The sequence below is a fragment of the Orcinus orca genome, chromosome 15 (assembly GCF_937001465.1).
Source record: "Orcinus orca chromosome 15, mOrcOrc1.1, whole genome shotgun sequence".
NCBI classification, from domain to species: domain Eukaryota; kingdom Metazoa; phylum Chordata; class Mammalia; order Artiodactyla; family Delphinidae; genus Orcinus; species Orcinus orca.
In genome coordinates this window covers 15,940,278-15,952,877 of record NC_064573.1, presented here as the reverse complement: position 1 = coordinate 15,952,877, position 12,600 = coordinate 15,940,278, and the positions used below count along the sequence as shown (strand labels likewise).

At 43.4% G+C, this 12,600-nt stretch overlaps 1 protein-coding gene across 2 annotated transcripts in view; it reads right to left on the bottom strand.

Moving 5' to 3' along the window:
- The window catches only part of ALPK2 (alpha kinase 2), a 154,143-nt gene that overhangs the window by 76,869 nt on the left and 64,674 nt on the right, over positions 1-12,600 (bottom strand). For both annotated transcript variants that reach the window (XM_049697699.1, XM_033424931.2), the window contains exon 4: positions 8,849-10,604. In XM_049697699.1, coding sequence (XP_049553656.1) covers positions 8,849-10,225 — 1,377 coding nt within the window. In that variant the 5' untranslated portion in view covers positions 10,226-10,604. The remainder of the gene's footprint in view (positions 1-8,848; positions 10,605-12,600) is intronic.

The following is a 12,600-nucleotide window of genomic DNA, read 5'->3' as shown; positions in this document are numbered from 1 at the left end:
ATGAGCCCAACTACTGAGCCTACGCTCTAGAGCCCATGAGCCACAACTACCGAAGCCCTCACGCCACAACTACTGAAGCCCGCGCACCTAGAGCCTGTGCTCCGCAACAAGAGAAGCCACCGCAATGAGAAGCCCGTGCACCGCAACAAAGAACAGCCCCTGCTCGCCACAAAAGAAAGCCCGTGTGTGGCAACAAAGACCCAATGCAGCCAAAAATAAATAAATAAATAAATAAATTTTAAAAAAAGATCCATCTGGAGTTTATTTGAGGTCCATTGGTCTTATTTTTTTCCCCACACAGATGACTAGTTGTGTCAACTTTGAAGATTTTGCTTCTTCCCTAAAACTTGGCTATTTCTATCTTAAACCAAATTCCAATATATTCTTAGGTCTGATTCTGTTCTCTCAACTCACTTTGGTTTATCTACTTATCTGTTTGGGGCTACTACCGCACTGTTCTGATTACCACAGCTTTAGCGTTCGTATTGATAGATGGTTGGGTAACCCAATATTTTTTCGGTCCCTTTTCAGTGAAGCAAGTTCACTTTCAGTCATAGCAAAAAAAAAAAAAAAGACCAATAAGGCATGTCTCTGGCACTCAGCTCCCACCCAAGGCAGGGATGAGAGATTCGCTACAGGGACTAAAACTCATCCTCGCAGCCCAAGGACCCTCCTCTCACCAGCCTCTCCTGCTGCCACCCAGATTCTTGTCCCGTCCCTACTCCTCAAAATAAAACTCAGCTGTAGATGGTACACCTGTTTTGGATTAGTTACAATAAATCAGGATCTGTATTTATTTCAGTGGCTGGACAGGTGAAGCCAGCTGCATTTATAGCAAGCCAACTAGAAAGCAGAGAAAAATCCAAGTCATGAGGTTTTTGTCCTCTTAGGGCAAAGGGGTTACACTTGACAAGCCCGAAACTTCCCGTTGTTTCCAAAATCCTGTGATTCTTTACAGGAACGCCTCAAGTTGTAGTATTCACGCCAGGTCTCATTCTAGTTAAGCCCATGGCTTAAATTCTGCTCAGGAGAATCACTTAATTAAAGTGATCACTTAATTAAATCACTTAATTAAGAATCACTTAATTAAAGGTGCAGATACAACAAGTCTTGGGTAAAATTCAGAGATCTGTATCTTTAAACAAGCACCGTAGCAGGTGATTCCCAGTGCAAATCATCCCGGCCCCCACTTGGAGGCAGTGCCCTGAGGCCTTGGAGCCCCTGAGCAGCAGGCCTCTGTGCCCCCGTAGCACAGGGGGGACTCTGTAACACGTGTTCTGTAATGAGGTAGCCCGATGAATTCAGTTACTAGGGAATGACATCAGTATAACGTAGATGCTGCATTGGCTCATGGGCAATTTTTCCTAGGCTAAGGGCCCCTGAATAGCTGGAGTAAACTATAGAATCTTGAGCAGGAAAGGGAATAGCCTTTAACTCAGCTTTTGCATTGGCAGCAGGGACCCTTTGTAGTCATATTTTAATAAAATTAAAACTGAAGCCTGGGGGGTGGGGGAGGGATGGACTGAGGAACTGGGGTTGGGAGATGCCAACTATTACACATAGAATGGATAAACAGCAAGGTCCTACTGTATAGCACAGGGAACTATATTCAATCTCTTGTGAGAACTATAATGGGAAAGAATCTGAAAAAAATATAGGTATAACTGAGTCACTTTGCTGTACAGCAGAAATTAACACAACATTGTAAATCAATTAGACTTCAATTAAAAAAAAAAATGAAGCCTGCCCCAGTGCTCCTAAGAGGCACACTCCAGGCCTGGGTCACTTGAAGGCACGCGGCACCTCCCAGGCCCAGTTTCACAGACGGCTCCACAGAGACCCATTTCTGTTTTCGCATCTCAGCCTCCAGCTGCTCTGACTAAAGGGCTGCCAGCACTTCCACTCAATGACCTTGTGTATTTAATCTCTGCTGTGGCGGCCCTCAGGCAACCTGAGCCGCCTCCCTGGGTGGTCCAAGTGAACTTCTTGCATTCATTTTTTGCTTTTGTCTCTAGTTTTTAAATGGCCTGTTTATGAAGTAACCTGCGGGGAATACTATTTTCCCCAGAAGCTGTGGGGACTGTGACTTTGCAGAATGTGAGGTGTTGCGGGAATGCATATACCGTACCAGAGCAGAAACAACTTACACGTGGAGAACGCCCACTACCTTGATTTGAAAAGTAGTATTGAATAACCTGGCGCTTTGTTCCTTGGCTAAGATTGCAGAAAATCAGGTGCAAGGGGCTCCAGTATCCTTGAGGGAGCGCTTTCGTGAGGGGCACAACCTCTCAGGAAAGGTGGCCCTGCTCTGCCGGTGTGGGACCTGGAACCCCCAGGGTGACACTTGCATTCCACTCCCTGAGGGCCTTAGAACCACCAAAATCAGGACCTCTGTGGGTGGGGCTTGGGCACCTGTATATTTAGAAAACCAGGGATGGTTCTAAAGCACAGCCAAGATTCTCAATCTTAGAGGTTCAGAGAATCATTTGGGAGCTTTGAAAACCCTCAGTGCCCAAGCCACACTGCAGACAAATGACATCAGAATCTTGTAGGGGGAGTGAGGGACGGGGGGGTACTCAGGCATCAGAATGGTTTAAGGTCCCAGGTGATCCCAGGTACAGCAGGGTTGAGACCATTGCCTTAGGGTCTCAGTGGGAAAGATCTCTTCTTGCAGACCAGGACTTTTGGAACTTTAGTGTGCATACAAATCTCCTAAGAATTGGGCTAAAATTGCAAATTCTGATTCAGCAAGACTGGGGCGGGGCTTGAGATTTTGCATTCTGCCAAGCTGGTCTGCAGACCACAAGGTGAGTAGCAAGGCTGTAGGTACTAACGAGCTTCCGTTGATTTTTTTTTTTTTAACATCGTTATTGGAGTATAATTGCTTTACAATGGTGTGTTAGTTTCTGCTGTATAACAAAGTGAATCAGCTATACATATACATATACCCTCATATCTCTTCCCTCTTGCATCTCCCTCCCTCCCACCCTCCCTATCCCACCCCTCTAGGTGGTCACAAAGCACCAAGCTGATCTCCCTGTGCTATGCGGCTGCTTCCCACTAGCTATCGGTTTTACATTTGGTAGTGTATGTATGTCCATGCCACTCTCTCACTTTGTCCCAGCTTACCCTTCCCCCTCCCCATATCCTCAAGTCCATTCTCTAGTAGGTCTGCATCTTTATTCGCGTCCTGCCCCTAGGTTCTTCATGACCTTTTTTTTTTTTTTAGATTCCATATATATGTGTTAGCATACAGTATTTGTTTTTCTCTTTCTGACTTACTTCACTCTGTATGACAGACTCTAGGTCTATCACCTCACTACAAATAACTCAATTTCGTTTCTTTTTATGGCTAATATTCCATTGTATATATGTGCCACATCTTCTTTATCCATTCATCTGTCGATGGGCGTTTAGGTGGCTTCCGTGTCTCAGCTATTGTAAATAGAGCTGCAGTGAACATTCTGCTACATGACTCTTTTTGAATTATGGTTTTCTCAGGGTATATGCCCAATAGTGGGATTACTGGGTCGTATGGTAGTTCTATTTGTAGTTTTTTAAGGAAGCTCCATACCGTTCTCCGTAATGGCTGTATCAATGTACATTCCCACCAGCAGTGCGAGGGTTCCCTTTCCTCCACACCGTCTCCAGCATTTACTGTTTGCAGATTTTTTGATGATGGCCGTTGGTTATTTAATACCGACTGAGTACAACACCTGCAGTGAGTAGTAATCATGCAGGTCCAGGATGGTAATGGGTTTAGGCAGAAGTGGCACAGTGGGCTTTGTGATTAAAAACAAAACAAACGTTTGTGTTACTCCCTGGGTCAGCCGTGGAGTAGTGCTGACAAGAGGCGTGACTGCCACGTTCTGAGAGATGAGTGATTATAAACTTCGGCCCTTCCCATCATCAGCAGAGAGCTGGCTCATCCGCCTTCCTGAGTCAGTGCTAACAGTTGTTATTTGGGGTGATGCATTTTATTACGCAGATGAATTCGAATCTCAGATTGTTCTGTCCCAGATATGAAAACTATATTGCAAGAAGGTTTAGATTATCAGCTTATATTTTCCTATGCTTTAAGAATTTTACTGGAGACCTGTGTCTGCCTGTCACTGGGTGGCCATGCACATTTCAAGCTGCCGTATACCGTGTTATTACACTGCCTGCCTAGCTACTCGGCTGCACTTAAATGAACTTTCCTACCACATTTATCACATGAGCCTACACAAGTGACACATTTCTATAGATCTTACTACACACACATACATACACACATACAGAAGCACAAGTAAAACTGGGAAAATCTGAATAAGATCAACAGATGGTATCAATGTCAATGTCTTGGTTGTGAAAATTATGCTATAGTTTTGCCAAATGTTACCATCGGGGGAAGCTGGGCACAGTGTACAGCGCTCTGTCTCATTTCTTACAACTATATGTGCACGTACAATATCTCATTAAAAATTTCAATTAAAAAAAGGTATTAAATCCTCTTGTAGCCAGCCAAAAGGAGGCTGATATGGGGAGAAAGGACATATGGATTAAGAAGGTAAATAATAAATTGAAAAACGAAAATACTTATTAAATGTTAACTGCATAATAGGTACTGTGCTGAGCATTTAATCCGTACAACACTCTGTGAGGTGGTGGTGGTTGTTATTATTATTGTTATTAGTATTATTTTGTTTTAGATGAGGAAACTGGGGCTGGGAGAGCTTAAGTAGTTTTTCCCAGGGCACAGAGTCAGAAAGCAGTAGGGCAGGAACCAAACTCAGGTCCAGAGCTCACCACACTATACAAAGAATGAGGACAAGCATGCTGTTTCTCTGGAAGGAGAAATCATAGTTAGGGATGAGGAAAGTGCTTCAGGGGAAGTACAATTTGAAGGACCTGCACCTTGGCCTTGAAGGAGTAGGTGAGCTGAGCTAGCAACAAGCTGAGTGATGGCGTTCCAGACCAGAAGATGGAAAAAACACATTCTGAGAAAAGTCTTCCTTTTCCAGGTAAGGTAGCCAGCGTGTACGTCTGCTTTGCCTCTCAGAGGTAAACAGAAGCAATATTGTGGAAGGTCTTGAATGCTAGGGGGATGTGGTAAGATCTTCCTGGATCTAGTTAGCAATTTGTGAGAGCTGATAAGCCACCAACAAGGCCAAGGTTGTATCTGAATTCCCAGCATTCAAGGAAGCCGAATGCAAAGTGTGGTCAGTTTAGCATAAACCAATCCATCCCCAGGGCCAGAAGAGCAATGGGTAGCAATTTCCTAGTGGAACGGTGGTATATGAGGGGAACCAAGGAATGTACTTATGACAATGAAGGCCATAAAGTAGTTGAGACCAATGAATATTAGAATCATACATGACTATACCTGGAATTCGCAGCAAAAGCAGTTCTAAGAGGGAAGTTTATAGCAATACAATCTTACCTCAGGAAACAGAAGTCTCAAACAACCTAGCCTTACACCTAAAGCAACTAGAGAAAGAAGAACAAACAAAACCTAAAGTTAGTAGAAGGAAAGGAATCATAAAGATCAGAGCAGAAATAAATAAAATAGAGATGAAGAAAACAATAGCAAAGATGAGTGAAACTAAAAGCTGGTTCTTTGAGAAGATAAACAAAATTGACAAACCTTTAGCCAGACTCATCAAGAAAAAAAGGGAGAGGACTCAATCTAGTTATCTAGTACCATATGGCTATTTACTCATTCAATTATTGAGTGCCTATTACGTGACCAGTACTATTCCAAGGACTTGGGACATTTCAGTGAACAAAACAGTGACCGAACTCACTACCATCATGGAGCTCACCCTTTATGCTGATTCCTGGTCAGGAAGATTCTTAACTATCAGAACCTAAGAATACATTTCCATACCGTACACTTGAGTTCCCATGATCCCAGAGAGCAATGCAAATCTCTCTGGGGTGAAGCTGGCAGCTATGCAGAAGGACAGACACAGTACTTCTGATTTAAGAGTGAGGATGATCTTACCCCAGTGTGGCTACAAGGAAACTTAAGAGGGGCAGACTAGCTGGCCCTGCCTCTGAGTTGGATCAAGAAAGTAAGATCAGAACCAAGGTGAACGATTGGCAGTGTGACCCTTGAAGATGATTCAAGTTAGCCTGGGGTACCCTTTCTGTTTTCCACTCCCAAACTGGGATGAATTTAGGAATCTTCCATAAATGTAGAGCAACTGGGGGCTTTTCAGTCTTAGCCTGGGTAAGTACTATTTCGAGACAAATCAGAACAAGATGGCTTTGCCTTGTTAGAGTGGGAAAGGAAGACAGCAAGTAAGGACTCCTGGATTCAGTTTAGTCTACACGTTTGCCTTGTTCTTGTAACGTAGAATTAGAGATATGGAATTTTTCTCAGCATGCTAAAAGCAATACACAGATGAAGAGAAAATACTAAAAGATAAGATGCTGGTCACTGTTTCTACTGCTAGTCACCTTCAAGGAAGTGAATCAGGCAAGAGTCAGGAGAGGGCAAATTTATTAATGTTACCTTCAACCAAGGATTTTTAACCAATTTTAAGTTCCCACGAGCCTCAGATGTCTGAGAATAAATATTTTAAATGTCTTTTGACTTAGTTATGGAAAGATTCACCAATCTTGGGCTGGCTTTTTTTTTCTTTAGCAATATTATAAAAAATTTGATTTAGTTCCCAATGACCCCCTAATGCTTTGGTGTCACATTTGCAATGATATTTAGCCATTTCCTGTAAATGTGGCTATGCTGCGTACATGTGTAAGAAATACAGACATCTCCTACAGTTAGAGAGTAACTTTTTGCATGGGTAAAAGAAATCTGCACTCACTATGCCACTATACCTGTGGCAGAACGTTCCTGCTTTAGTTAAGGGTCAATAAATGCCACAGGTACAGAGATCCTATTTCTAACTTGGGGCTACACGGAACTATTTAATATATAGCTTCTACTCACATTGTCCCTTGAGTGAGAGGTCGACTCTGCTACTGAGAACAGCAGAGTGAGAAATGGCCCCTCTATCTGCAGAATGCAAGCTTTCTAAAAATTCATGTTCAGTGTCCTGAGATAATTGCCTTGGTCATGTGTGAAACCACAGATGAGACCTTGAGCTGATAGCTGGCAAGGTAGGTGTGCATCCATGAATGTGTGACTGCGTGAGCAAGAGTCCCATTAGAAGTTTGGCAGAGACAAGAGTGTCCCAGGGACCGCCCCTTCTATTTCACTGCGTTGCCAGGAAACAAGTGAGCTTCCTGGTCCCCAGGGCTCTCCATCTCAGAATTCAGGATGACAAAGGGGGCTCCTTCCTTGAGCGCCTCTCAACTTTTGGCAGCTGAGGGAGCTAGGCATTGCCTCCCACAGTGATGGGTCTAAAACTAACATTGTCAATAGCCCCCTCTCCTTCACTTACTTTTTTTGGGCCACTTTGCTCCCCACTTCCCCTTGCTCCACACTCAACCTTTAATAATTGAAGCAATTTGCCCAGTGAAACGCTCAACATGGATAAACGACTGTGAAAAGGCACTTAGCTGAGTCAGGAAGAGCATTTTATGAGTAGAAAGGGAAATGCTATATTTATTGACATGGAAAAATTTACATTATAACTTAATTTTGTATTACTTTTTGGCCAAACCGCCTCCATAAACTCCTCTTGGGCATGAATCTGTGGTCATTGGTGTGTTAAACAACCCAAAAGGATAAAGCTGGCACTCCTGCAAAGAAGTGAAGTATAAATGTGACCTTTATACAGCTAATTTGGCCCGTGGAACAGAACAATTTGCTCAGGAAAAAACTACCCTGGATCTGGAGACTTTTAGGCTATTTTATCACTGGGTCTTTAGAAATCAATATATTAAATTTTTACTTTTTCACAAAGGGAGTTCAATAACTTTGAATGCATTTGGGAATACTTAATTTCCTTTGGAGTATATCTAGGCTTCTATAAAAACAATACTAGGTCCCAACCACAAAGTTGGGAGAAGGGAGAACAGAGGCTGAGTAAAAATAATTGATAAATAACTTTTCTTAGGTATTTATTTCCAAAAACCAAATCTTGGTCATAGCATAGCATCAGTTCAAAGCCCATTTGGAACCCTTTAAAATTATAAATATAATAAGTTCATATATCAAGCATAACATATTTGTACATTAATTATTCCCATTAATTCAATTGCATCTTTTTCAAATACACCCCCACATCAGTAATAGAGTAAAACTTTTTTTTTTTTTTGGCTTCCTGTTGTGTTTTCTTAGCCTCTTTAATACTTTGTGGTCTAAGAAAAATAAAATAAAACAGACATTCATTCAAAAACCTACTTTGCTTTTTGAGCACAGCAAAATCTACTTTATCTACTTTCTCCAGCATCAAGTGAATTCTGCAAATCATTTAGACACACAGAAATCTTTCATTCATACTACGAATTCTGATAAAAGCCAGCACTTACCAGTTTTCAAACTGCCCCGAAACATCACTAAAAAGAATGTTTTGGTTTTTTTTTTTTACAAGCTACACCCAAAACATTTGCTTAAAAACTTTCTAAATAGTGACATTGCCTGGTAAAACACACGCAGTAGACAAAATATCAAATTTCTTTTTCCAGCTGTCCAGAATCCTATTAGTGCCTCTTACTTCTATCTGTCTTTTGCTATAATTAGGATGGCTTAGGGTTTATCTGGCCCTTTTTTCAAAACCAGATTTCCTTCCCAGCAGCAGCCCCTGTCATTCACAAGTACCCTGATGGTACTGGAAGAACCATTTTGATGTACATTGTGGAACAGCAATTGTGAATGTGAAGGGAAGGGACATACACACACGTGCGCACGCACAAATACATTTTAGCTTATAATTTTTTAAAAGAGGAGTCTTACCTGAAGATGATCACTCCAGTCTGGAATCCTGCTTGTTTCAAGTACGTTTTTAACCCACACTCCTTCTCCCTGCAAGTCCAAGCTCCCTTCTTTGGAGAGTGAGCCTGGTGGAGTCTGCAGGATGTTTGCTTCTTGCTCTGCTTGGGTTGGAGTAGCACAGCCTCCTGCATGGAGCTGGGAATTCAAACCAGTCGCTTCTGCTTTGGCATGGGAACTCTCTCTTTTGTCACTTGGGGTTAGTGGGTGCTTCACAGGTCCTCTGGGATACAGGAGATTCAGGGGGGCTTCTGTTGCCCCTTCTTCCAGGTTGGGGTTCAGCTTCTTGGCTTTTCCCTTAATCCCCGGTCGCCTCGCCCTGGCAGGTTTCTCTGAGCCCCTCCGGCTCAATAAGTCTTTCCCCCCTACTCTTTTCTCAGCCACAGTCTCCAAACACTGGTTCATCCCTGATTTTCCTAACTCACCAGATAAGTGCTTCCTCTCTCTCTCTGTTACTGCTTTATCCATGTTTAGCAGATTGTCACTGGCAAATTCCTTCCCTGCCTGGTGGCCGTCTCTGGTTTCCCCTTGAATTCCTGGATAGCCATCTTCAGCAGCTTCAGGGGCAGTGGGTGGTTTATATCTCCCCTGGTCTGTGACCACAGACGTTCCATCCTGGTGAGGTCCCACAGGCAGGGTCATCCCTGTCTGCGGGGATGAGGCACTGTGCATGGAGGCTAGGCTGCTCCGTACCTCCACTTCTTGGGATGGTGAGTGATGACCACAGAGGCCAGCGGTGGCATCCATAGGCCCGGTGTCATCCGACACCAGAGGCTCACAACCCATTTCACTGAGGAAATGCTCACATCCACCCAGGCAACACTCACTGAATTCCATCTCTTCGTCATCGCTTTCTAATAAAAAAACACGCTCAGTCCCCTGCAGGTCCCTTTGCCAAATTGCATTAGAGTGATCTGTCATGACGTCGGAACATTCCAGATACTCCAGGTCATTGTCTGAAAAGTCCTCGGCGTAGGTTAGGGTTCTCTCTGAGCAGAGTTCATAATCACTGTCAAAGTCTGTGCTGGAAGGCGGGCGGCTGACAGGCTTGTTGCCCGTGGCCCTGTCACCTGGGGAAGTGGATGAGGCTGCCTCCATCAGCGGCAGGCTCAAGCTGCTGTATTTCTGTACTGTGGGATTTTGATGACTAGAGTTGAAGACTTCTTCATTAGGGCCATTAGTGTCTAAGGCACCATCCATTAACCTTGATAGTTCGGAATGCACTGTCCTGTGGCCACACACATCTGGTTTATCGGGAATATTACTTGAATTAGAACAAAGCAACCCCTCTGCAACGTCCTCTGTGTTATCGGGATCACGAGCCTCTTCAGTTTGCCTCATGTCTTTAACATCCAAGGGATTTTCAGAACTGGATGTACCAAGGTCATTATCAGCCAATAGCTGGAGTGAACACGCACCATTGAATTTGGAGGAGGCGGAGTCAGCTGATGCGGGAGGACCTGAGGCGATACTTTCTTCTTCCTTATAGGATGCTCTTTCTCATCAATTTGATGTGTGCTTTCCTGCTCACAGGTCTCACGTTTGCAAACTGTGTTCCTGTCATCTTTCGGGTTAAGAGAGAGCTGTTGATTCTCTGACGGACACTCCGCTTCTGTGGATTGAAGCTCCACTTCAATGGATCTTCACTGCAGAGCCGCAGATCAACCCCAAACAGTTTTTAGCAGAGATTTGATAAATAGCAGCGTCATTCTGGGTACCGCTAGGATGAAGAAAAGATACAGGTAAGTTTGCATGCCTACATTTCTTGCCTCATGGCACACACAGAAAATGACCATGGTTTTCCTGCACACTCAAGGAGACCTGTGGTTCCCCTAGGAAGGGGTTTGTGGTCAGAGGCAACTGGCTGAGATGCTCAGCAGTTTCCCTTAAGACTCTTCACGATCTTACCCCAAACTGAAAATGCTATGAATTACTCAGATGAATGGAGAAACGTTTTATATTCTAGTTTCGTCTTCTCTCCTTTTATTTTAAGTCATTCTATGTTATGGGAGTTTGAAAAAGCATTACTTTCTGGAGTAAGGTATTATACACAAATAACTAAAGTACTCTAACTCCTGTAGTGGAATAGTATAAGCAGTAACTCTTTTTAAGACCATGCTAAGAAGGCATGGTTCTTGCCAGGAGGCTGTATAGATGATACCATACTAGGATGTGTATGAAGCATAGTGCCATTTCCTCTTTAATTTAACATGATTCTAAAGCCTAAATCACAGCTATGAACCCCTCTGGTTGGAAACCAATGTCCACATGCCATCCTGACCAAGACCAGCCAGGTGTTTGGCTTTGGCCCAGCAGGGAAGAAACCGAATCCTGGATCCCACCAAGCCTGCTCTCCCTCCCTGCTCCACGAGGGATGGTGCTCGGTGGCTCCTCCCTTGCTTGACTGGAGCCACATGGAGCCTGGAGCCTGACCTGCTTTGCTGACCTTTACCATTAAGACCCTTATCCAGGCTCTGCAGTCCCAATAAAAACTTGTTATACTTGCTTTATATTTGCATTCTTATTTCTCTCATTTGACCTCATTGTAATTGTAACACTGCTGATCTCACTCTGTATTATCCAGCTCAGAGGGAACCACTTTCAGAAGGCAGGAGCTGAGGGTCTGGCTCAGACTTAGAGATGATGCTCAGATCTTTACTGACTGGTGCATGTAAAAGATGCGCAAATATCTAACCCAGGAGGGTCAGTGTTAGACGCTTACAGCTACGGGACACCGTCTTCCCTATCCTCTCTCTTCCTCACTGGAGGGACCTCATCGTCTCCTGAGCTCACGTGCTCGTAAGCCCTCAGTCGTTGGGTGCCTGCTCACATAGGCCTCGTTTTCAGAAATCATAGACTGATTCCAATTTTATTAACACCTTGTTTCTTTTGGTAACTTGGTTCCCAAGTAGAAGGCATTCAGGGGTGGCCGAGGTTGGCCAAGCCTGACCCAAAGCTAATCTCTGGATTTGCCCTGACCAACAGCCTGGGGAGACTAAAATTTAGGGCAAATTTCCAGGGGAAACAGTACCTGCTCCTGTCTATTTCACAAAGTTATTCTGAGGTTCAAATGAAAAAAAAAAAAATCAATGTGAAGGGACTTTGTAAAGCAGAAATTTTATGCCACATATACTCTGTAAGAATGTAAAAGTGATAAAATGATAATTACGTGATGTGAGAGAGGTATTAGCTAACGCTACTATGGCAGTCATATTGCAATATAAACGTATCAAATCAATATATTGTACACCTTCAACTTACACAGTGTTGTAGGTCAAATATAACTTAATTAAAAAAAAAAAAAAAAGGATGAGTCAGTGCTAAGATCAGGTTATCGCTGGTTCTCAAGAAGTATGCAGAAGAATTATCAGGGAACTCCATTCAAAATTCTTGAATCAGAATCTGAGTAAAGGGCCTAAGAATTTACTTTTCAAGTTCCCAGATGCATTCTGCTACAAACTGTCCTTGATCCACCCTTGGAGACACCCTCATCCTCATCGCCATTAATTAGGCTTAGGTCTCTTCAATTAAAGCTGAGGGAGGCATGAAGAGAAAATGACTTTTGCATGAGTTTCACATTGCCCAAGTCATTCCCTTTCTGCCTCTTTTTGATTAGCTCTTGGAGATCTGGCCTCAGTCGAGAGCTTACAAGGGGTGTGAAACAGCACCAAGGGCTACTAGAAAATCCCAAGTAATTGTGACTTCCTGATTTATCC